The sequence below is a fragment of the Protopterus annectens genome, chromosome 1.part2, assembly GCF_019279795.1.
Source record: "Protopterus annectens isolate FY-2018-M chromosome 1.part2, PAN1.0, whole genome shotgun sequence".
NCBI lineage: Eukaryota > Metazoa > Chordata > Ceratodontiformes > Protopteridae > Protopterus > Protopterus annectens.
In genome coordinates, this window is record NC_056727.1 from 506,289,665 (window position 1) to 506,316,806 (window position 27,142).

Sequence of the window (27,142 nt, forward strand, 5' to 3'; positions counted from 1 at the left end):
ATTGTGATGACAAGGTTTAGGTCCCTGGAGTGTGTGGCTCAGAGGGATTGGGATTTCTTTAAGTTTAGCATGTCCAACAGCTCTGGGTTTGACATGGCCTTGTATGTTAAGCAGAGATCGCCTTTGACTAGATGATATGCAACAGAGTATAGCTGGAGTTTTTTTAGACGGTTAACATAGGGCATCTGCTTTAGGCCTGTGATTCTTTTAGTGAGGTATTTCTGCAGCCTTTCTAGTTGTTGCAGATGTCTTGAGAGGTACATACCAAATGGAGCGTTGTATTCTATAATGGGTCTAATGAGGGATGAGTACAGTGGGACAATGACCTCCTTTTTTCTGGATGAAAAGCCCTTAGTGATGGGGTGTGCCACATAGAAGGATTTCCTGACTGTTGTGGCGATGTGGTTATCGAAGGTGAGACCACTGTCCACCAGAGTCCCTTAGTGTTGGCCTGTACTTCAGAGAAGTAGATGCCAAACAAGAGCGGTCCCAGGACTGATCCCTGAGGTACTCCACTTGTCAGTTGTCTGCAGTTGGATTTGGAGTCGGCTACTTTTACATTGTGGTTCTGTCAGTAAGCCAGTTGGCAACCCATCAAGTGACGTAGGGACTAATGCCCAGCTTAGTAAGTTTATCTATGATTCCAGAGTGGGGGATGGTGTTGAAGACCTTGGTGAGGTCCAGATAAGCTATGTGGACTGCCTTACCTTCGTCCACAGCTCCGGAGACTGATTCAAAGAAGTCAGTCAGGTTCAGGCAACAAGGTTGGGCCTTCATGAACCCAAACTGGGTGGGGTCCAGTGTTTGAAGGTTGCCAATGTCTTTATTTATAAGTTCCATGATAATACGTTCCATGACCTTGGAGATCAGGCTCGTCAGACTGATGGGGCGGTAGTTCCCAGGATCCAAGGTGGATCCCCCCTTGTGGAGTGGAATAACTGTAGCTGTGCACCACTCAGTGGGCACAAAGCCTGAGGTGAGGCTATGATTAAACATGACACTTAGGTGAGGTGTCATTTCATTTTTTAGTTCATGTAGTACACAGCCCGGGATGTCATCTGGTCCCATGGATGCCTTATTCTTAGCTTTGGAGAGTGTGTTTTTTGACCTGTGTGGCCATTATTACCGGAATTTGGCAATCGTTTGGTATTGAGATGGTCCCTTTATTGGGTGAGAGGGGGGGTGAAGTTGGCACTGAATCGATCTGCCAGGATATTGGTAATATCCTTGGGATCAGTATTTTTAATGCCATTCTGTTGTAGCGCAGAGCAGATCCGAGCATTGCCATTTAGATTCTTGACATAGCTATAGAATACCTTGTGGTTGTCTTTGGAATCATTGGCAATTTTATTTTCCTAACTAACTTTGGAGGATTTTATGAGGGATATCAGCTTCTTGCTGAAAATTTTTTGCATCCTGGGATTTTCCTATTTTCTGCAACATTTTCATTTTGTCGTAATGTTTGTTGGCAAGGGACCACCAGATTGGCTTCCTTTTTTTGGAGGAGAGTGTCTTGGTTCTTTTTGGGATGGCTCAGTTCATGCATGAGTGGATGTGCTCGTACAGTGCCTTAGTGTAGGATTCAGCAGTTGAACTTTCAGTTCCCGTCTGCATGGGTGTCATGAAGTTTGTCACTTCTGACTTGAGTAGCATGAAGTTGGCTTTGGAGAAGTTTTTTTACAGAGGTTTCCTTACTGGGAGGAGGGGGAGGGATGTGGATGTCAAGGGTGATTAGCTTATGGTCAGACCTGACCAATGAGGAGGTGACCATAGATGTGGATCATTGATTTCACATGTTGGTAATGACCAGATCTAGGATATCGGAGCCCCTGGTAGGACTATGGATTAGATGATCCAGGGCATTGGAGTTTATAAATTCAAAGTACCGTTGACCAAAGGTGTTGGTATACGAGTTGTTTTCCCAGATAATGGCAGGGTAGTTGAAATCACCCAGTATTAGGGTATTTGGTTGTGTCTTAATATGTTCCAGTATGTTTAGAAAGGTGTAGTGAGAATCTTGGGGCATGGTGGGGGATCTGTAGCAAGCTACAGTTTGGATTGCAGTCTTACCTAGTGTTAGTTGCACCTGGAGAATTTCAGACGCTTTGTGTTGGGCAACTAGCCTGTTGGTGTGAATATCTTTGATGAATATGGACACTCCTCCACCTTTAGTGTTTTGGTCCTGGTTTGGTGGCCGAAAAGTGTGGTAAGAGTTGTAGCCTGGTATTGCAGGGGTGCTCTCTGGAGCCTTGAACCAGGTCTCAGTTACTGCACAGATATCGATGTTCTCCATTTTTGGGAGTGCCTCGAGAGAGTGCATTTTGAGGTTTAGACTTCTAGCATCGAGTAGCATTACATTCAAATTTTCCATGCTTGTACTTGTTACGGTGGTGGTTTTGTCCTTTGAACTTTGCCTAAAAAAGGCAAGAGCCTTAGCCTGTATCCTGAATCCCAGGGGTGACAGGTGCAGACCATCTCTGGCAAAGCATTGTGGTGTGTCGATCATGTCGTCCCAGGCAGACAGATACTGGATCCACTTTGAATGACACCAGAAGCTTAGCCAATTGTTGAAGTCAACCATTTTGTCCTTATACTTTGGCATCATTCTGGGCGAAGGCAGGATGCTACTCAGTGCTAGGGTCATACCTGCCTGGGCCACATGATCCGAGAGCTCTTCCATGTCTCTTTTCATGTAGTCCAACCAACATGGACAATGACAGATTTGTACTTGTACTTGTTATGGAGAGACTTAAGTGCATGCATGATGTGGGGGATTCTGGCAGTAGATAGACAACTGACCATGACCTTCTCCTTGTCGAGCCTGGTGACGGGGACATCGGTGTGTCTCACAATTGAGTCACCAATGACTAGTATGTGTGATTTATTGTTATGCCTTGTGGGTTGTGATGTTTTTTGTTTTGCCTTATGGCCTGTTTTTTTGAGACACTGATGTGTTGTCTGCTGTGTGCGATGTGTTTGGTGTTGTGTGTGGAGTGTTTGTTAGTCTGTTTTGGAGGTCTCTGCTGTTCAGGTAAATTTTTATTGAGGACCTCTGCATAGGTGGGTGTTTCTTGTGCTTGGCTGTGTGAAGTGCATGGTGTGGTGTTTGTGCTCACAGTCTCCTCTTTGTCAAGAGTACTGGCTGTGGCACGAGAGAGCATGGATCCAGGTTACTGATGTACATGCATTTCTCACAAGTAGAAGAATTATGTGCTAGGAGAAGAGGGCTGTCAGTAAACATGAGGCAGTTGCTGCACTGTCTCAGTATGCCCATGTCAACCAGGCTGGTAGGAGAAACTAATGGGAATTGTCCAGACATAGTGTTCCGAATGCTTGAGCGTACTTATGGAGAGAGGGTTTTGATAAGGGTTTGTCCACAAGAATGTAAACCACATGTACCTTGCTAAATGTAAAGTAACTCACCTGAAGCACAAGTGCTAAAACCAAAATAAAATGCTAGAATAGCAGATACATTTAATGAGGCTACTAACAAGCAGTAATAAATGCAGCAGAATAAAAGCACTTGAACACTTAAGAGCACACAGCAAAATAAGGTAATAAAGTAGGAAGAACAAAATTACAGTACAAGCAGCTGAATAAAGTGTAAAATTTTTTGTTTGTTTTTTAAGTGGAGATGGAGGAAACAGGTGATAGTACAAGATTAAGGAACTAAGGGGGTAGTCCTACCCAAATGATCTCACTGCACTCAGATGAGTAGTCAAATGAGATGGGACTGGGAGGAGTGTCCAGAATCAAAATAACAGCAGGGGTGGGCAATTCTAAACTCACCAACTTTGACTACAACTCTTGGGTGGGAAAACCAAACAGTGCAGACAAAACAGGACACAAACAACAAAGCAAATATATAGTTGCTGTACAGTACAAAAGAAGTGCAAAAAGTATACTTAGTTTCTCTATCAGATGGTTATACAATCCAAACACAGCCAGGAGATTAACTCTGCTTTATCAGCTCTGCACAAATTCAGAGAAATGTCTTTGTTGGAGTACTACACAGATAATACATCTCAGACTATCAGATATAAATCTTTAACACCACAGAAGTAATGAATACTTGACATATGTAGTGCATCTCATTTAACATTAACTTGCAGGCTAATGTAAACATTTATAAAAACATTTTTAAAATACACACCACAAAGGACAGGCATCATTTTTCAATTGTTACATCAGTACTTTTGTGACATATAGTGTAACTATTATAGCAATAACCCAAGCCTGGGTGTGGGTAATGCTGGATTTACCCATGGTTGGTGTGGTTTGGTCATGAGGGCGAAGCCCGAGTGGCCAAACAAAGCCAACCGTGGGTAAATCCAGCATTACCCACACCTAGAAGTGGGTTATTATATACAATGACATTATTTAAGAAAAAAAATAATTACTTTTCTTAAATAATGGCATTGTATAATGCCTCCTTGCTGCCCTTCCGCAGCTGTCTGTGTATTCTGCGGCAGTTCTGATGTACTGTGCATGCGTATATTTACGCAGTACATCAGAGCTGTGGGCAAAAGCAATGGAGAAAGCAAGATCTCTGTTCTTTTTACAGCCTGTCTCGCAATGTTAGCGAGACAGCTTTAAAAAAAAAAAAAACATTTAACATAGCGAGACAGTTTTGAAAAAGCAACGGAGAAAGCAAGATCTCCGTTGCTTTTTAAAGTGTCTCGCTATGTTAAATGGGTTTAACATAGTGAGACAACTTTTAAAAAAGCAACGGAGATGCTCCATTGCTTTTTTTTAAAAGCTGTCTCGCCATGTTAAACTCGTTTAACATGGCGAGACAGGTTGTAACAAGCAATGGAGATCTTGCGTTCTCCGTTGCTGTAAAAAAAAAAAAAAAAGAGTTATACTAATGGAAAAAGTCTGGGTGACCGGACCTTTTTCCATTACTATAACTCAGATTTACAACTGATTGGTCAGCGTGCACGTTTTGGAATATTAATGGGGGGGGTCGTTGTATAATTGAATATTTGCATATGTATGCTTTAATTGTACTGTATCCAGTTATAGACTTCATTGGCTAATATAAACCGATATGAAACCATTTTTTGTCAAAATGCATTTATGATTTTCATTCAAAATACAGTAACAAACATATTAGCAGAGTTACAGCCAAATAGACTGGCAGTACAATCATCATGAATGTTTGTTATAGCCAGACAGGGTAATAAACAGACATCATATTGATCACTGTTGCAGTAGCCTTAGCTATATGGGTTATATCCTGCATAAATGTTGCACTTTCTGGCTTAGGAAATTTATTTTTAGCTAAGAGTTAAGTGTTTTAATGGACTGTCATGAGACTTAACTGTACTTTTACATGGGAGCACACCTTTTTCCTGTCAGTTTAAAGTAGTTGAAAACCATTTTTTTCTGAGGAGAATTGTGTTTATTTTACTTTTTAGGGCTGGGAACATGTTTTAAAGTGCTTTTTTACTGTGTTTTGTGAGAAAAAGTGACTTTTAATGACTTTGAAGTTTTACCAGTTTATGCTGCTTATGCTGCTTGTTTCCTCAGGGGAAGAGGCAGCATTTTCGACTTGACCATAGAACAAACTACATGTCTCATGGTCAGTCCTTCTTCCAGCCACAAAAAGGAGCAGTTAAGCAAACAGCCTTTGCCACTACAGCAAGCTAACTGTTTGCCTCAGCTGCAGGTGAGTGACTGCTGTGGCCAAGGCTGCTTCCACAGATCACTCATCACAGGCTTCCCTGTTTTGTCAGAATATTGTTCCCATCCTTGGGGAAGCTGCTGTTGCCATTAAAAATATTGCTGTCCCTAATTTTCCTGTCAAAAAGAAACATAAAACTGAAACATATTTATTCTTCCTCAAATTTCTTTGGACAGGAATAGTTTACTGGGTGTGGCTCAGGGTTAAATTCAAGCTATAGATCCTTCCTATTAGGTGGTTTCTGGTAAAATAAGAGGGATACCTCCTTTCCTTTAAAGATTCAAGATTCTGAATTTGGACAGCAAGATGAAGGGGTGGATACAGGGTTTTGTCCTCAGATTTCTGATTCAGATTCTGAGGAGAGCTCAATTTCTGATTCTCTTTGTGGGGGTGGGCTCTTTCTCTGAGACTGTTTCATGAATGTGCCAGTGTTCTCAGTGGGAAAACACTGAGGTTTCTCAGTCCTTCAGAAAATACCATGAGCTGTTGCAGAAGGAATTTACAGGACCTTCACCTATTCCTCCAGTTCTGTCAGATTTGGAGGATATGTGCGTTACTGCCTGCAATTTTCCTGATAGTCATTCAGCTGCCCATGAAAAGGCAAATATGATGTATAAAGTTCCTCAGGCCTTTAAGTTTTTATATACTGTTCCCAAACCTGAAACAGCAGCTATAGCTTTAGTTAATTCTACTGCTGTTAAACATTTGGTTAATTCCAATCCTACTCTTTCTAACAAGGATGGAAATATTATTGATATGCATGTGGAAAACATGTATGTTTCTGCAACTTTGATTTTCAGAATTTTGAATTGCCAGGCTCATATGTTAGTCTGTTCTGAGTAATTGTGAAAGTGTCAGTAATATTTTGGCAGCAATTTCTTTGTATGAAGAAAAATCTGTTTTAAATAATTTAGTGTCTTCTGTTGTACAAATCACTACTCATTGTTTACAGTGCATGTTTGTATGACTCCGTTAAACTTCTTTCAGGGCTATGTGGTCCTCTTTTGAGGAAGTTTGCCTGACTGCGTTCCTCAGATGATATTAAAAATGAGATTCTAAATTCTCCTTTGGATAGAGATTTACTTTTTTTGGTCCATCTGCTGCAGAAGTGATCAAAAAGTGTGATGAAAGGGGTACATTTTCTAAGGGATTCTCTAACTCTTCATTCAGTTTTGGCAAAAACAAACAGTTTCAGAAAAATACAGTTAAACAGGCATTCAATAAGAAATGGCATGGGGGTTCCATAAAGAATTCTGGAATCTCCTAAAACCATGGACAGCTCAAAAGTCAAAATGACTATTTAAGGGACCTGTTTCCCTCCACTCACTTCTCCAACCAGGCAGCCTCATTTGCCTTCCAGAATGTCTGAATCTCCACTTTCCTCTTTGGCAGCAAGTAGTTTCAGACAAGTGGGTTCTGAAAATCATCAAGGTTACAGATAACAATGAGAGAAAATTCCTCATTTCCAGGGGGTAATCCCTAATCCACCAGATCAGACTGTTTTATTTCCAACTGTCCTTCATCACATACCATCCTATGGAATGATTACACTAGTTCTTCCTTCCCAAGGGGGAACAGATTTTTTATTCAATGATATTTTTATTATAAAAGAAAGAAGATGCTTGGAGGCCAGTTCTGGATTTTTCTTTCCTAATCCTCTTTGTGATATTGACCAAGTTCAAAATGGTGCCATTGCACAACCTGTTACCCTTTTTCTCTCATTCAATTTCCATGTAATACTAGATTTAAAAGATGCCTATCATCATATTCATATGTATCCAGACTTCAGGCATTTCGTAAAGTTTTGCGTGTCTGGATCACATTATCCGTTCTCTGCCTTACCATTTGGACTATCCGCTGCATCAAGTGTGTTCACAAAGTGTCTAGTTCCTCTTATAGTTTATTGCAGCCTATAGGATATCCACACTTTTTCCATATTTATGAGTTGCTTATCTTTACAGAGTCTATTTCATAGTGTCAGGAATCTCTTACTTGAGTGAGAAATCTCTTATACAAGCTGGGAGTTCAAGAGAAAATTCAAAAGTCTTTTTTGACTCCTTCTTATAGGATTATGTTCATGAGATGTCAGCTAGACAGCCCAGTTCAGAGAGGTTCTCTTCTACAGGAAAAAAGTAGATCTCTGTCTAGATCTGTTTCTTATGTTTTCCACTCAGACTTCAGTCACTGCAAGTGCAAGTACCTCAGGATTTTAGGTCTCACAGTGTCTGTGATTTTCTGATACCTCTCGCAAGACTCCACATGAGAAAGATACTTTTTTTACTGTGTTTTTTTGAGAAAAAGTGGCTTTTAATGACAAACTACTTGTCCCAAGGTTGGTTCTTCTTCCAGCCACAAAAAGAAAAAGTTAAGCAAACAACCTTTGTCACCACAGTAGGCTAACCATTTGCCTCAGCTGCAGGTAAGTGACTGCACTGGTCAAAGCTGGTTCCTCAGACCATTCATGTTTTACTCCAGATTATTCTGGTAGAGCACCTACAGCCACTATGGATTGAGGATTAGCCATGTCTTCTGCAGCTGTTTGCACCCCTTCAGGCTCTAAAGTCACTTTGGTCCCTGAACCAGCAGCCTTTGTCTTTTCAAATCCCAGTGCTGGGGTTTGTCAGAAGGGAAATCAGTTGGTGGAGACAGCAAATATCCTTAAGTCCAGAACTTCCATTCTCTGTCCATCTTCCAAAGCAGTCAGTCATGCACAGGTGCCTCAGACTTTGCTTGGGGAGCAGTTTCAAGAGGGACAAATGTGCAAATTGTGTGGGATACCAAGGACAGATGCAAGAACATAAATATAAAAGAGATGCTTCCCTTTTTTTTTTTGCGACAGCAGTGCCAAGCAGATTCTAGGTATCCAGAGCAGAATCTAATAAATTTGCCTTGACATCCTCAGGATGGGATTGAATCCTAAACTAGGAATACATTCTAATGCTGCTGTGGTGGCATAGAGGGATAATGCCCTGATTCCAACCCAGGTGACTTAGGTTCGATGAGCTGCTGGGTAACTCATGGAGTGGAAGGGAGGGATGGGTGTGCCGTGTACTGGGGGGTGGACATTATGTAGGAGTCTGCTTGCCGTGATCCTTGGTGGAGGATGAGGATGTTGCTGTAGGAAGTGTGGTCCACAAGGTAGGAACTGGGCCTGCCTGAGCTACTGTGGAGGCAAAGCAATATGCTGCATGCTCACATTGCACACTCACTCTGAACCAAATCAGGTTGCACTGAAGGAGGGACGAAAGTTAGTAGATTGTACATTAGCTCCCTTCAGACAGATGCAAAGACATGCTGTGCCCCCATGATGCCTATGGATCTATGACAGGCCTCAGCATACCAGAATAAGTCTGGAGGGAGGAGGAATTCAAATATTGATTGGTGCAGTCTTTGCAAGAAAGTTCCTACTTCTCTTCTGACTTCCTTTTTATTTCCCAAAAGATATGTTTACCCTTATTCTTCTCTAGAGGAAATGTCGAATGGTAGAAGAAGGCTCTTTGCTAGCTTAATTGTAGGGTCATCATCTTTACTCAGTAGGTGGGCCAGATTTATGACACTTCACAATATGATGTAAGGACTTGCTTGGACTATGTCTATCCAGTTGTAAGTATATAGTTTCCATGGGTTTACTATCAAAATAGTGAAACTTACCTTACTGTTAGTTATATGGTAGAGGGTAAAAGTGCAAAAGTTCAATACTGTGACTGGAAATCCTGTCGACTCCAAAACGTCAACATGTAGCTTGCATTCATTGTTTCAAGCATCAGTATTTTTAATTGAATCACACTACAGTGGGGCTTGGAAAATTACCTTTTTCCTCACTGTAGTGTGATCCTGGAGTTAGAATATGTAATTGGAGGGGGGGGGGGGCTTGCCTCCCATCAAAACAGTAAAATTGGTTGTGATTTCTCTAAAGCTGTTTTGGCAGAAGTTGAATGTGTCAGGAAATGTCGAATGTTGATTCTGGGCTTCTGAACATATGACATATTGCACATTCCGCAAAACAGTTTCCAAACTTATTATTGGGCAATGTCATCAATCGGTAATTGGGATGTCACTATTTTGATAGTAAACTGTTTCCATGGCCTCCCAGGTATCACAAGCATGGAGATCATTCCCACTTAATAGAAGCTCAGTTAAATGCCATTTCCCAGTTCTTTGGGGGAATTGTGGCCTGAGATATAGCACAGTCTCAGCTTCTTCTGCCAGAGTGGTGTACTATGATCCACCATACGACAAAAATAGTTGCATATAAGAAAAACCAACAACTTGTAGTCGAATAAATCCTCTTTTATTACGAAACACTCTAGCGCCTCGTCTAATGCTTAGCCTTCAAGGAGTGAATTCAAAGTAATGCTGATTCACTTTTTATACCCATATCATCCAATAAAACAATTCATCAATTATATAATTAAACAATTAAATATTTAAATAAATATTTAACCAACATAACTTAAAAGCATGCTTTTAAAGCTACACAGCACATTTCCAACAACAATCTCCATTTAAACCATATGGGATCAAAGTCCCAAACTTTAAAATGAACACAGTCTCCTTATACAATAACATATTTCTCTTGTAATCCTCATTTTCTACCTGTATTTGTTGCAACACTGTAGCTGTTAAATCTTTAGGAACACTGTCATGATATAATTTAAAATGTTGAGCCAAGGGACTTTCCTCTTTATTTAATCAGATTTCCCTTAGATGTTCCAGTAACCTCACCTTAAACATTCTCTTTGTTTGACCTATATAAAATTTATTGCATCCACATTTTATAGCATAGACTACACTTTCTGTTAAACAGTTAAATGTTGCAGCAGCTGCAAATTTGATACTATTAATACTAAGTCAGCCTGTTTTGTTACCGATTTATTTTTATTTTTCTCCGAGGCTGTAAGGTGTTTGTTCCGCTGGGAGCTCCACGCATTTGTTTATCTATATTTATTCTTTAAGCATTCAACAGAGACATGGCAGGTACTAACGGCAACATAGAACTGGATTATAGACCCAATGCTGCCATTAGAATTGATTTGGAGGGCGATAAAGGTCATAGCAAAAATCATGCTGATTTCGATGTGACCATCGATTTGTATGAAAATGATTATAATATTGTTTAATAAGCTATATCTCAGTGAAGAATTTTAGACTAATTTATATGAATGCGCTCTGTTAGTTTAAATATAACTTGTGCATTTTTAAGTTATGGTAACACTTCATAAGAGGCAGATGGTTTAAGGTCTTATATATTTTGTTTAGTTATATGTGCCAATCATTAGATATTGTTATGAATTCAAATGATTTTTAATATATTTGTATTGTTTTTTAGATAGGTATGCATTTATTTTGCACCAGATCAATGTAGAGTTTACATAAGTATATAAAGAGCATATAGAGCTATCTGCTATCATGATGTTTCTTTAAATATCTAATTGATATGCACACATTTAAAGTTTATCACGTGAGTGATATAAAAGTTTAATTGATTGTATCTTTGAAATTTAACGGTCTGAAGAAGCATTTGTGAAACGCTTACCTGGAGTACGCCAAATAAATTAATTCTGTTTTAAAGGAGAGTTTTTATTGCTCGTAACCATATACATTGTTTATTTTATTTTTATGCACGTAGTAGTTTGAACCTTTGTGGTCACCTGTCAGCCTATTTTGTTACCGATTTATATTTACTTTTTTCCGAGGCTGTAAGGTGTTTGTTCTGCTGGGAGCTCCACGCATTTATTTAACTATAAAGAAACTATTTACATCTTCATATGTCTTTAAATTTTCTTTTGGATGTCTATATATTATTTCATTATTATCTTTAGTATATCTATCCCTTCTAACTCTCTCCATACTTTTCTCTATAATATCTATGTTATATTTCCTCATTTTAAACATATTAGCTGATTTAAATAACTCCTTTTCAAAGTCAACATTATTACTACAAATTCTAGATATTCTCAAAAATTCACAGTATGGTAATGATTCTAAAGTATGGGTGGGATGACAACTGTTTCCCAACATAAATTGATTTACTACATCAAATTTTCTATGTAGCCCAATGGCAACTCACTCACCAATTTTTCCTTCTAACGTTATATCTAAAAAAGAGATCTTATTTCCCCATTTAAACCATCAGATTGCAGGTTGAACCTATTTTCATGTAACTCTGTTATAAATTGTTCAATAAATTCTGAACCTCCATCACACAAAAAAAACAAGTCGTCTATAAATCGGTAATATTTCTTTACATATTTCTTAACAAACCAATGTGTATAAATATACTCAGTCTCAACCGTCCCCATAAAAAGATTTACATACATAGGGGCAAAAGACAAACCCATAGAGGTTCCTTGTAACTTTTTTTTGTCTTCAAAACAAAAATATTTTTTTCCAAACTAAATCTTACTAATTCCATTACATAATGCGCCACTGGGCTATCATCTAGGTATAACTCAAGAGCTTCCATACCAAAACTATGTTTAATATTGGTATACAAGCTTTTAACATCTAACGTCATCCAAAACATATTTTTCTCCCATCTTAATGTGTTAATCTTCCCTAAAAAAATCAAAAGAATCTTTAATGTATGATGGGAGACAAACCACTTTCCTCAACAAATATTTATGTAATACAGTACCTACATCATGTAAAAAATATTTCCTAGCTGAGACTATGGGTCTGCCAGGAGGGTCTGTCTTTTGTTTATGCACTTTAGGTAGGCAATAAAAATATGCCATATCAGATTTATCACGTCAACTTTTTCCTCAACATCTGATTCAAACCAATAGCCCAGTCTCCACCCTTTATTAATTAATTGGGTATATTTTTTGTAGCTTCCTCTAACTTATATTGTGCTACTACTTCATAAATAGTAACATCATTAAGTAATTCATAACGCATTTTACTATATTGTAAGTAATGCATCACAACAATCTTGTTTCCCTTATCTGAGGGCTTAATCACAAACTCTTTCTGTTCTGAAATTTTTTTTAAAGACATCCATTTGTTCTTAGCTAAATTATATTCAACATTGCGTTTATTAAATGACTTAAAAGACAATTCCAGCTCAAATTCCACCATAGAATAAATTTTTTTGATGCCATCATGATTAAATGGTGGCATAACATTACTTAACACTTTAATATCTGATGTATCTAAATTACAATAGGCATTCAATTCACTATCACATGAAACAAAGGAGGCATCTGAAACGTCTTCTTGTTCTTCATCACTATATTCAGCATTCAACACCACTTCTGTATTTATACGCTGAACACCCTGATGTATTTGAAAAAAATGCCATAAATGCATTTTTCGTACCATTTTAAACAACTCAATTTTAAAACAGTGTAATCTAGGCATTACAGTGGGTACAAATTTTAAACCACATTTCAAAACAGCTAACCAGTTTTCATCTAACGTACTATTGGATAGGTTTAATACTAAGTCTGTTGTATCATAAAAAAACTTTTTAGTACTATCTAGTTCTTTTTCTGTTGTTCTTGTTCCATTGTCGGTGATTCGGCTCATCTCTGTACTATCCCTGTTCGTATTCAGCATACTGTCGTTTTTTCTGTTGATTGAATCTCCAGTTGGGACGAACATTATTATGTATATATTGTGGATTATTAGGTTGTGGAAGGGCAGGAAATAGTCACTCATCTTCCATGTCACACTGACCTTGGCTGGTGTCGGCTGAGGACATTTCCCATTCTGTTGTACTTAACCCTTCCTGAAAACGTACCCGAGACCTAGCTTTCTGATTCGTCGGCCTAAAAAAGGCTGTACCACTCTCATAGTCTCTAAGGTCTCTTTTTAATTTATACAATTTTTGTTCACACAATGTCTTCTCTAATACCACAAGTTTATCTTGTATGTCTTGCAGTCCCAATTCAAACCTTGATTTTCAACCAACATTAACAAATTATTGCACACTATGTTAATGTCTTTTTTAAAGTCCAAAAGTTTTACCTCATTTCGTTCTAACAATATTTTAGTCCATTCTGTAGCACACCATTGAGCTGCGGCTTCCCATCTCTGTTTGAAAGCTTTTTCCATTGACTTTAACATATCAAATGGCATAGATGGGAACTTCATAGCTCTAAGCCCTTTCGGAGCTATATCTAGTTCCACATATCTTTGTAAACACATCCTGTTATACTGAGTTGCCATTTCTTTATGCAACAATTGTTCCATCTTATTCAACAAAACTTTTGTCTCAGATGAGAAGGCAGTGGAACGCTTACCCACCTCCGTAAATGGGTTAGAAAAATGGTTACCTCTGGTCTCCTCCAGTAACCTCTTCCATATTGGAGCAGGTCGCCCTTCACCACTGCTACTAGCCGATACCGCACTTCCATCCTGATTCCTATCTGGATATGATCTCGCAAAACCATCCATAGTTAGCTGCAAAGAGATGGAAGACTGTTCTCTAAATATACGTGGCAAATTAATAGCAGGATCACTGGACATACTGCAAACTCAGTATCCACCATACGACAAAAGTAGTTGAATATAAGAAAAACCAACAACTTGTAGTCAAATAAATCCTGTTTTATTACGAAACACTCTAGTGCCTCGGCTAATGCTTAGCCTTCAAGGAGTGAATTCAAAGTAATGCTGATTCACTTTTTATACCCATAGTATCCAATAAAACAATTCATCAATTATATAATTAAACAATATTAAATATTTAATACATATTTAACCAACATAACTTGAAAGCATGCTTTTAAAGCTGCACAACACATTTCCAACAACAATCTACATTTAAACCATATGGGATCAAAGTCCCAAACTTTAAAATGAACACAGTCTCCTTATACAATAACATATTTCTCTTGTAATCCTCATTTTCTACCTGTATTTGTTGCAACACTGTAGCTGTTAAATCTTTAGGAACTTGTACTATGATGTCAGCATCACTTTCCTGTTCATGATCAGATTGTTCCTTTTTTCATCCAGATTTATCACAGAGAACAGCCTTTAGAGTCATTCACTCACATTTCAGGGGAACTCATGCCTGAGGCTTTTTCTTCTATTGCTTTCCCCTTAGCCCAACTGAACTGGTCATCCTTGGTGAAAAACGATTTGCAGGGTGAGCCAACACCATGGTACTATGGCACAGTTGTGAGATTAGTCATTTGTTTGACTCTTGGTGGATCTAGAGCTGTGGTTGTCACTTCATCTTTAGGGACCTTGGTTGCATCCCTACACCAGGCCTAGTACAGACGTGTGCTGATTCTGCACTTGTACCTTTCAGTACACAAAGCCATATAGAGATCCATATTATCTTGACATCTCACTCATCTTAATCATATACCTGACACCAGCATCCCTCAAGCCTCATTGTATCCAGATCCCTAATGCTAAGGGTGAGTATGAGTTATTTTCCTTGGTGAGCATTATTTAGGCATTTGAAGGGATAGTGTAGGTTCTTTAAGGTGGCAAGACCTTTTGAATCATTGTAGCTCTTGAGATTCTTATAGGGCACTTCCTCTTGAGAGGTGTGGAGCAGTTTGTGGTTTTCTCTTTTGCCTCTGAGGGGTCCTTGTGAAAGATCCTTCAGGCCTTTTGCTTGTCCCTACTTTAGCTTCAGCCTTAAAAGATGTTAATTTGAAAACTAGGAGATACTACTACTCTCTGTAAGTTGCCCTGAGGGCTAACTGGCTTCTCTGTCAGGTTGGATTTATACTCTCTGGATGGCTAAATGGCTTTCATCTCAGGTTGGACTGTTACTCTTAGTAAGCATCTGCAGGATGTGTTTTGGTAGACTTGGGGAGGGGGACTTATGACACCCCAAGAGGACAGCAGACAGGTTGACACAGGATGTGATTAGGTTGTGTAGGAAGGCCTATTCCTATATCTTCTTGGGACTTAAAGCCTCGGTTGTCTAGGTTTTGATTCTTGTTTGTTGAGTTAAGAACAGCAGACCTTAATTACCATGCTGAATCTTGGACTTTTTGTGCCTTTCCTGACCTTTTTCTGGCAGTCCTGGTTGGTCCTCATCTGTAGCAGTTCCTTTTTGATGCATCAGGCACACTAGTAAGGGTGAGTCGCACACTGTGTACCTGAACAGGTGGACTTGCCATACTCATCAGAGTAGGAAATAAGTTCAGGTTCCTTCTCCTGGACTCTGCTTTGATGGGACTGGGTTGTTTGGTTAGGGATTGCATTCGCTGCATAATGTTTTCTTTGATGGGAAGCAATCTGCCTCTGCTTTGTAGGGCCAGTTTCCCCATCTCTTTTACTCATTCTACTTTAGACATAAGAATTAGAGGAGGAATTGCAGATGCCCCCCTCAGTGAGCAGCCAGGTATCAAAATCTTCTGAAGAGGACTTATATTTCTCTGACCTTATAAGGGGCGCATCTGGTGAGTGGCCAGAGGAAACATCTAAGATGAGCCCCCCTCCATTACTTCAGTGAGTCTGTCTTTTTGCTTTCCTCTAAATAACACATTTTTAGTTGGAAAGAAGATGGGGAGAGGAGGCCAGTTTTCCTGGTGCTTTGCATTAGGGAGGCTGGAGGCTGCTTATCCAGGAGCCCATCCCCACAACTTTCCAGCTCCTTACCTTACAAGATTTCAAGAATCTCTTGCTAGGATCTCAGTAGGGAATGACTTGGTGCCTTAGTGCAGATCCCTTTTCTGTAGAACACCCTGATTAGCAAGTACTATGGTCTTGACATGGGGTCTCCTCACCGCTTTCCTAAGGATTGTCTTGGACAGCAATAGAGAAGCACTAACACAAAATTATAAATTAAAGATACAGTAGAAATCATCAAGCAGCAACCAGTTAGGTTTGGAAGATTAGGGTCATACAGATATGTTTTCAACAATTTCTTGAAATCATCAAGCATCGGAATAGATCTAACCAATCAGGGAGGACAGTCTACAAACAGGGCCTCTGACGCACAGTGGCATGCGACCCTGAAGTATTGAGGTGGACCCAAGAAACCTCAACTAATCCATGTGAATACAAATGAAGAGTGCACAAAAGCTAGTACTAGCTGACACATTCCTTAAGATAAGGGGGCCCCAAATCATGTAGGGATAAGTAATACAAAACTAGAGTTTTAAAGCATTGTGAGACTTAATGGATGGCTAATGCAGTCTCTGGGAACCTGCATAATGTGATAGTTTCTAGGCACATCATTTAGTAGCCAGGCAGCAGAGGTCTGCGCCAGTTCTAATAGGTCAAGCATAACGTCTCTTAGGCATAGGTTAATGGGACTGCAGTGGTCCAACTGTAGCGAGATCAAAGCATCAACCATAGTAGACAAATCGGTAGGTGGAATCAAATGCTTAATCAAAGAGATGTTGTTCAAATAATAGCAGGATGATTTGACAACCACTGAACATTGTCCTTAAAGGTAAGAAATTGTCAAACACCATGCTAAGAATATGCACCGTAGACAAAAACTGTGGCCTGTTATTGCTTTAGATGCTATAGACTGCTAAAACTAGGGTCGAACAGTTGTACACAGTGGCATAAATGGTCACAGTGATCATCTTGCCAATACTGAATTTGTGATGATTAATGATCATCTGTTTGTGGATACATACCAAGGGCAAGGAAGGTTTATTTAGAGCCCCCCTGAGTCTTGAGGGAATGAGCAGTGAGGCTGTTTATCATCAGGGAAATCTACCTGTTCTCCTTGGGCTTCTGTCTCAAGCCTTCTTAGTTTAGGTTCTCATTAGTTCAGCACCAGCCTTCAGTCAACATAGAATTGGGGTCTAACCTGAATTCTGGGGTGGGAATGCAGTTTCATTGTCCCAACTCAGGAGTGAGTGTAGCCCATTTGATAGGTTGCCTTTCTCCCTTTTTTACCTCAATGGATGTAGTCATCTCTCTCCCTTCTCCCTTCCTTGAACAGAATAGGCAGTTGGATTGTCTCTTTCTTGGGTAGAGCTGACTCTTACCCTTCCAGAGTCCCTACCTTTTTAGTTCTCTGTGCTTGGTGCTTGGGATCATTTTTGTAAAATGAGCTGGAACAATGCAGTCCATCATTCAGGCATTGAGATCATCCTTGGGGGACCTAGTGGGACCAGAAAAAATATGAAGCTTCTTCTGAGTTTCCCACATTGCTAGAAATTCTTAGTTGGGGCTTGATCCCTTCTGGAGCCACAGGTGGCTCAATTCCTTGGCTCCTGGATGAAGGGCAAGGTCACAACTTGGCTGAGGTCAGCCAGGAACTCTGTCTTTGGGCTACCTTCATTTTCATGAGAGAACCAGGCTGAAACTGAAATTGGTCAGTTGTTATCAGTACTCTACCCTGGTTAACAAATTCAGTAAATAAATAGATTTTCCCTAGCATGTTTTTCACAGGGAGGTTGAACATCTGGGTGAATAGTTCAGGTTTATCCAAGTGGAACAAGAAGCCTATTATACAGGGGTATTTTCCATACTCGCATTATAACCTAGCCACCATTGGAGTGCCCTGATGCTCAAGGCCTGCTAACAGACTGCCTCTCATTTGGAGAACTGCTGTTTCTCCTGGTGTGGACACCTTCAGTGAAGGCCAGTGGCTCTTTCTTTGGACTTCCTTATTGGATGTGAAGGAGGAAGTGTACGTCTCCCTTTTCATCTTTGATTAACCCATGGTGACAGAGGGCATTGAACTTTTGTGGCAGTTACCAGACCCATGTTTTACTTGGATGGGTGAGGCCATTTCTTGCTCACCTCTTCCTGGTGGGGTTTTACCTGTACACTTAAGTTTCTTATCTCCTTCAGGATTTTTGTCTGAGAGAGTTTCCACCATTAGTGTTTTATGACCTGCCCTATAGGGCTAGCTGCCTAGACCCTTCTGTCTCTAACATCTTGTTCGATGATTCCTGATCTTCAGAGCAGAGGTCTGGTTTTGTTTTTGTAGTGCTGAATAGCTGACTGGATGCTTGTTTCTGGGTCTGTTTGTCATCCCCAATAACACATATAAGTTGTAATGCTTGGGATTCTGCTCAGGTTGGGACTCATCAAAAAGTGTCTTTAAACATAGACATGACAGATGTGCTTTTACCATATCAGTTGATCTATGGTGAGAACTCTCATTGATGGGTCAGAATATTCCTGTTTGTTCCTTCCTGAGGGCCAGTCTCCTCAACTGGCTTTGGCAGGGAGAATGTTCCCTGTAGGTTGGCCAGGTTTGTACTTGACGTATCATGTTTGCATGTTAGATATGCCAAATTCTCTTTGTGGTTTCTTGAGTTGCAAGGAAATGCTTACTAGGAGCATTGGGACAAACTGTTGACAGTACAAGATAAGCTTGCTAATGTAGTCTACATATGACATTCCATTGTGCAAAGTCGCAGACATGCAGTCATCTCTGCATGTGAGAATTCCTGAAAAAAATTATACTAAACTGTGATTGGTGGAAAAGATATCATCTGTCATATGGTAAGAATTCATTTATTTGTGGTAATGTATTATAGATTTATAAGCAAAATTCATTGAGTTCTTGAACAGAGTAAATGGCTGTAATGCGACTTAGATAAATTTAATTGTTCTACGCATTCTTATGCAAAGATCCATACATTTTAGGTATTCACACTGTATTCATTCCTAGTCAGCATGTTCAAATATGAAAACCTAGTATAATATTGTCTGATTATTATTGTTGCTGTTATTTTCATTATTATTATTGTTTGTAATTTCAGAGAGATAATGAATTTTTGAAGTCTCAGTTTATCTTGGTCTACCATGACAGTGCCTATCCTCTCCTTTGTTCTACCTCATTACCACCTGCCAAATGGGCAGATGATGAGACTGACATTTCTCGCTGGAAATTTATTGCTGCCTTTTTGGAGAAGACTCGTGAGAAGAACAGTGCTCTCTCTGCTCTGTTATCAGCAGAAAACATCTATGAGGCTTTTGATATTTCAGATGTCTCTTATGATTTTCTAAGACTTGGAAGATCAGCTTCTGTCCCAGTGTAAATTATCTGGAAAACGTTGCAGCTGAGAATTTATGTCACTTGTTCATGAGTTTTATATACTGTGAAGGAAACAAATTTTCCGTAGATACCTCTTACAAAATGCTTTAATTGAATTGCTGTGGGTGTCACCTGAATAATTTTTTTCAGTTTCATTACCATATGTTGTGGCGGTCAGCAGTGAAAAAGCCAGTGTTCTCACATATCTCTGTTTCTCTTTATGTTAATGCAGATAGCGGACACATTCACACAACAAGTGATGAGAGGTGACTTAAGTAAATAATTATAAATATTTAACTGGAAAATGTCCAGCTGGGAAGACACATTTCCAGTGGAATCCTGGGAAGAACGCCAAATATCTTCTTCTTTCGGCTGTTCCCAGTTAGGGGTCGCCACAGTGGATCACCTGTTTCCATTTCTTCCTGTCCTCTGCATCTTGCTCTGTCACACCAACCACCTGCATGTCCTCCCTAACCACATCCATAAACCTTATCTTAGGCCTTCCTCTTTTCCTCTTACTTGGCAGCTTCATCCTTAGCATCCTTTTCCCAATATACCCAGCATCTCTCCTCAGCACATGTCCAAACCAACGCAATCTCACCTCTCTGGCTTTGTCTCTAAACTGTCCAACCTGGGCTGACCCTGTAATATACTTATTCCTAATCCTGTCTACCCTTGTCACACCCAGTGCAAATCTTAACATCTTTAACTCTGCCACATCCAGCTCTGACTCTTGCCTTTTTGTCAGTGCCACTGTCTCCAACCCATATAACATAGCTGGTCTCACTACCCTTTTGTAGACCTTCCCTTTCACTGTTACTGGTGCTCATCTGTCACAAATCACTCCTGACACTCTTCTCCACCCACTCCATCCTGCCTGTACTTTCTTCTTCACCTCTCTTCCACACTCATCATTATTCTGAACTGTTGCTCCCAAGTATTTAAACTCATCCACCTTCGCCAACTCTACTCTCTGCATCCTCACCATTCCTCTATCCTCCCTTTCATTCAAACACATATATTCTGTCTTAGTCTGGCTGACCTTCATTCCTCTCCTCTCTAGAGCATATCTCCACCTCTCCAGGGTCTATTCAACCTGTTCCCTACTCTCACTACATATCACAATGTCTATCTGCAAACATCATAGTCCACTGGGACTCCTGTCTGATCTCATCTGTCAACCTGCCCATCACCAGTGCAAATAAGAAAGGGCTCAGAGCTTATCCTTGATGTAATCCCACCTCCACCTTAAATGCATCTGTCACTCCCACTGCAGATCTCACCGCTGTCACACTACCCTTGTACATATCCTGTACCACTCATACATACTTCTCTGCCACTCCAAATATACAAACCTAAAATTCTGTTTTTAGACAATTTACATACATTGGTCATAGGAATAACATGGTCTACACACAATACATATTTTGATAAAAGAAAAAACTGAACAACTAAAAATATTGAAGAAACAGTTGTAAATAACTGACAGTGTCAAAGCAGCACAGTATGCTAGCAAAACAACCGAGTGTGCTTAATGTATGAAACATTCTGGTCCAAGTAAAATCGATTTTCAAGCAAGAAATCAGTGTGGAATGCAAGGCATGTAAATTTGTGTCAAGATTAAGGTAATGGTAAGAGAAACCTGGTGCATAATATTACATGAAATGATGTTAGAGACATGAGATAAATCACTGAGTATGGGACAGACTATTGAATATAAAAGTGCTAATTGTGAAATGCAGTAGAAATAAATACATTAAGCCAAGTTAACCTACTTTGCAGTTATAGTTCCATTTACTTTGGACATGATATTGCAAAGCTTTCTTGAATGTTTCTTTATATTGGACATATTTCATTTTACAGGTAATTTATCCTGTCCTATGCTAAAGGAATGTCTGTAATTGTACCTTTACTGCAGCTGTTCTTTGATCTAGGAAAAAAAGCCTAGTCTGTTTACATGAGTTCCCATGGAGTTAGTGTTCATGTAATAGTTTAAGGTAAATGTGGACAGTTGTAAGTGCATAGGATCTAATGGGCAAAACATAATTGAATTTGAACAGAATAATAACCATATTCCAGATTTTTCTTTTTCTTTGCCAGCTACCAGTGACTTCAAGTCCCCAGCTTCACACATTGTTCATCTGTTTCCAGGACCACTCTTTTGGAGTTACACAATACATATCCCTTTGCCAGTTGAGTCTCATTCCTCAAGATGATAAGACCTCTCTAGCTTCAAGCTTTGAAAGTCTTCTTGTCTTGATAGAGGATTACTGCAGCTGACATTATCATACTGTGGGCAAATTTTTTTTCTTTACCTTAGTCTCCCCAATGTGTTGGGCTGTCACCTAGGTGGGCATGTAATGGTGCCACAAGGGAATTTCTTCAACCTACTTGGTGTCATGTTCCACTTTTCCTTCTTTGCCTTCCCGTCTACTGCAGCAACAGCTGTCTTCATGGCCCCAGTAGTATCACCTCCAGGATTTGTGAAATGGCAGCGTCCTGAGCATGCTTTCATTTCCTCCTCCCTGCAAGAGATGAGCAGGCAGTATCTCATCCTTCCTCTTCTTCTCTGTCAGCTACAGCAGGTGTCTGAGCTGCTAGCCAAACTCAGGTTGCCTGGATCATAGTCAAGGCTTTATCCCTGTATGCAAGTGAAGCTGTCTGTCTTTAGCCTTTTCTAATTATGCATAGAGGTGCAGTATGGCTCATGCCATGGCTGCCTGCAGCAAAATTGACTCTGCTGTTACATGTGTATTCCACTTTGTGATGATGGGAAGGTTATAATGCAGTAAGAGATGAGCAGAGTAGAGGAGGGATGAAAGAAGATAACATTTGGCAGTAGACGGACAACCAATGTTAGTATGAAAATGATTTGGCTTGTAAAGTTTTCCATATTTTTTGGTCCTAAAAACTGCATTGCTTGCATACCATGTCTGAGTTTGTTTTCATGGATGCTGAATTGAGGTTTGGTGGGACTGACGTCCTCAGTTTGTGCAGAGTCAAATGAGGTTATACTGAGACATGGCTTAGCTTCAGTAGAGGAGCAGTCAAGATGAGACAAGAAGTGCAATAGTATTATTGCGTAGGCTGTGTATGTGAAATTGTTGATTTTCGTTTACTTGAACTGAAGAAAAAGAGCATAGATTAAGGTCTGTAGGGTATAGAAATACATGCTGTAAATAGTTTTACAGATTTAGTCAAGTCAGGCAGTATGACCCTTGTTATTTCATGGTGACATACTGTGCCTGTCAAGGTGTTCTAGTTAGTCTGTTCTTTATCCAGTTTATAGCTCTACATTTGTTTTGTGATCTTTAGAAAGGGTATTAATTACCAAGTAATTAATACCCTTTCTAAAGATCACAAAACAAATGTAGAGCTATTAATTACTAAGTAAGAAGCTGCGGTGGTGCAGTGGTAGCATTGTCGCCTCACAGCAAGAGGTTCTCCCATTCAATTCTCAGCTGGAGCACCTTCTGTGTGGAGTCTGCATGTCCTCCCCACGGTTGAGTGGCATTCGAAAGGCATGTGTGAATGGGCGTCCCTTCGTTGAAGGTTGGGCGTGGGGCTGGCACCTCGGCACCGTAAAAATCTATTGCCAATCATTAGCGGACTGGAGTTCCACTGTGGCGACCCCTAACCGGGAAAAGCCGAAAGAAGAAGTTTAATTACCAAGTAAACAGAAAAGGAGAAATCTGCAAACAAAAGTAACAAAACAAAAAAAAAATCCTGTCTGTTTTAACATGGTTTGGTTAATTTTAATTGGTTTGAATTAGAAGCTGCGACAATCTAGAAATCCTAAGATGACAATAATCACTTTATGTCTCATTCAATATGATGTACTGCGCAACAATTCTACAAAACCACTTTTAATTTGCAGGACTTTATCTTTTACAACAAAATGTGAAAATGTATTAGTAATTAGTACCAGTCATATGACTGATAATTTTGAGCTGCACGTGGATTAACACTAGACTGCAGAGGGGTTTAATGATTCTTAGCAAATGAAATTACTGATGGTGCTGTTTTAGTGGGGAAAATGGGATTTGCACAAAAGTTTAAAATCCTCCCATACCCCTGCGGCACCCTGAGGGAAATATGATTTCCCCTATGCAGAGCAACCTGAAGAAGGCATTTTTGACCAAATGTACATCCCATACTTGGACTCAGACTTAGTTCTTTCTCCTGACATAATATCATTTTGTTCTTCTGGTATAGGATGTGCAGTCTGAGCAATTGCAGATAATTCTCATTGACATTTATATTCCTGAATCCTTCCATTTTACATTTTGTTATTATTTTCAGTGCTGAGCAGTTTTAGTCATTTATTTACATTTTTATTAGTTTAGTTTTATATTGTTCATATTAAGTGGTTAAACACTAAAATGATACAGTGATTCCAAGATGGGAAGTTTTTGACTTTAACTCACTTCATTGTTCCTGGCACCATGCCCTGACTTAACCTACTCTTGCAGCTGTGGGCTCCTTAAGTTTGATGTAGAAATGTTTATTATAAGTGGATATACTTTGTCCTTGTTTTGTGACTTTGATGTTGAGACTAACACTTCCAACAATGTTTAATGCCAAAGTGGACATTTCCCAATACAAATCTAGTACTGCTAAACTAAAGAACCTTCAGTGTTTTCCTAGCTTCTAGCCACATGGAGAATCTGTAAAATAAAAAAAAAACAGACTCACTCACTAAAGGGCTCCACAGAAAATGAGCTTATGTCAACTAAAAATAGTCAATCTGAACTTGGCAGCTGTCTGAACAGAACAGATATAACACTGTGTAGTGGAAAAGGCTGATGGGGATGGCTAATGCCACATGTTCCAAAATAGAAAGGAAGACCTTAGTGTCTCACGTCTCTGGAGGTACTGTTTAAAAGAGAACTTGGTCCTATTATATCTAGACTGATCACCATAAATGCAGCCATTTTCAGTCACTTGATCAGAATCACAGTCATTTCTGCCTGAATGGATGAGGTTGAATGTTGCTTTTCAAACTTGACATATGACGGTAATAACTTTAAAGGACATGAAAAGTGTGCTGCTTGTTTTAGAAATGCTTTCATGCAGGGACAGCATTTTAGTATGAAGACAATTGGAAGATATTACATTAAAGTACCCATTATTCAGAATTTACTTCTCCATGTAGTAGCTAGCCTATGGCCTTTTAATCAGAAATACAGCAACTAAAGACCATTCTCCCATGGGAAAGTTCCCTCAGCCTATGTGGGTGCACATAACGAATTAGTCCTATTGAGACCAAAATATCAATCAGTTGTAACAGTAACAGTGTTACAGTAGCTGTTGAACTTCCCTAAGAAATCATTCCTCATCACACACATGCACATATCTGTATATGTACACACATACATATATGCATACACATGCCGAGGCAGAGTTACTGTGGATATAAAAAGTGTACACATCCCTGTTAAAATGCCAGTTTTTTGTGATATAAAAAATGAGACCACAATAAATCATTTCAAAACTTTTCCCACCTTTAATGTGACCTATAACCTGTACAGCTAAATTGAAAAACAAACAAATGTGTTAGGGGAAAATATAAAAAATAAAAAACATACAATAAGCTGATTGCATAAGTGTGCACACCCTTAAACTAATACTTTGTTGAAGTGCTTTTTTGTGTAATTACAGCATTCAGTCTTCTTGGGTACATACCTGCCATCAATTAAAGAGACTCTGATTAACTCCTAATAAAGTTCAGCTGTCCTAGTAGGATTTCCTGACAATTACTTAGTTGCTTGCTACAGCAAAAGCCACAGTTTGCAGACAGCTTACAAAGCATCAAAGGGTTCTCATTGTTGAAAGGTATCAGTCAGGAGAAGGGTACAAAAAAATTTCCACGGCATTGGCTATACCATGGAACACAGTGAAGACAGTCATCAAAAAGTGGAGAAAATATGGACAACAGTGAAGTTGCAATGAACTGGACATCCCTCCAAAATTGATGAAAAGACAAGATGAAAACTGGTCAGGGAGGCTGCCAAGAGACATACAGCAACACCGAAGGAGCTGTAGGAATTTCTGGCAAGTATTGGTTGTGTACTACATGTGACAACAATCTCCCATATTCTCCATATGTCTGGACTATGGGGTAGGGTTGCAAGACGGAAGCCTTTTCTTACACAGAAAAACATCCAGCCTGGCTAAAATTTGCAAAACAATACATCACGTCTTCCAAAAGCATGTGGGAAAATGTGTTATGGTCTGATGAGACCAAGGTTGAACTTTTTGGCCACAATTCCAAAAGGTACATTTGGCTCAAAAACAACACTTTGCATCACAAAAGAACACCATCCCAATGGTGAAGCATGGTGGTGGCAGAGTCATGCTTTGGGGTTGCTTTTCTTCAGCTGGAACTAGGGCTTTAGTCAGGGTGGAGGGAATTATGAACATTTCCAAATACCAGTAGCTTTTGGCCCAAAACCTTCAGGCGTCTGCTCTGAAGATGAAGATGAAGAAGAATTTCACCTTTCAACACAATTATGACCCCAAGTATACATCCAAATCAACAAAAGAATGGCTTCACCAGAAGAAAAGTAAAGTTTTGGAATGCCCCAGCCAGAGCCCAGACCTAAATCCAATAAAAAATCTGTGGGGTGACCTGAAGAGGGCTGTGCACAAGAGATGCCCTCGCAATCTGACAGATTTGGAGTGCTTTTGCAAGGAAGAGTGGGCAAATATTGCCAAGTCAAGATGCACCATGCTTATAGACTCCTACCCAAGAAGACTGAATGCTGTAATTAAATCAAAAAGTGCTTCAACAAAGTATTAGTTTAAGGGTGTGCACACTTATACAACAACTTTATTGTACATTTTTTATTTTTTATAATTTTTTCCTAACAAATTTGTTTGTTTTTCAATTGAATTGTATAGGTCAAATTAAAGGTAGGGAAAGTTTTGAAATGATTTATTGTGGTCTCAATTTTTTATATCACAAAAATCTGGCATTTTAACAGGGGTGTGTACACTTTTTATATCCACTGAATATACACACACATACATATATGCACACATATCTATATATAATTTAGTGTATATGTGTTAGATACTTTGTTTTGTGTGTGTTACTTTAGCATCTCAAAGGCAGGCAGACCCAAGTGGTTGATGGTCCACCCAGGTGAAGTTTTACTTTTGCATATATTTTTGTGTTATCAACTATCAGAATTAACCCCAGTTTTATTGTACATGAATAACGAGATTATGATTTTGCCTGTGTACATTAGTTATAATGATGTTTACTTACCAGTGTTTACCTTTAACACATTATATTGATCTTTATGGCAAATGTTGAACACTGAAGAGGATGGATTACAAAATCCTGCAGTGATATTTGCAACAGAGCAGGTACCAAATAAAAGTTTGTAAGACTCTTAAAATTGTACTTTTTGCTTTCTCTACTTCTCCTGGAACATGTAATATTCATTTTTTAACACACACAATGTAAATGTTAACTTTTAAGTTGCTTTCTCTTACAGGTTACTTTTTCATATGTTGGGCCT

At 39.3% G+C, this 27,142-nt stretch overlaps 1 protein-coding gene across 1 annotated transcript in view; it reads left to right on the plus strand.

Annotated features, from left to right (window-relative positions):
• Positions 1–20,080, plus strand: part of NPHP1 (nephrocystin 1) — a 1,368,595-nt gene extending 1,348,515 nt beyond the window's left edge. The window contains exon 20 of the mRNA XM_044057279.1: positions 19,339–20,080. Within this exon, the coding sequence (XP_043913214.1) occupies positions 19,339–19,617 (279 nt within the window). The 3' untranslated portion in view covers positions 19,618–20,080. The remainder of the gene's footprint in view (positions 1–19,338) is intronic.
• Positions 20,081–27,142: the final 7,062 nt, after the last annotated feature.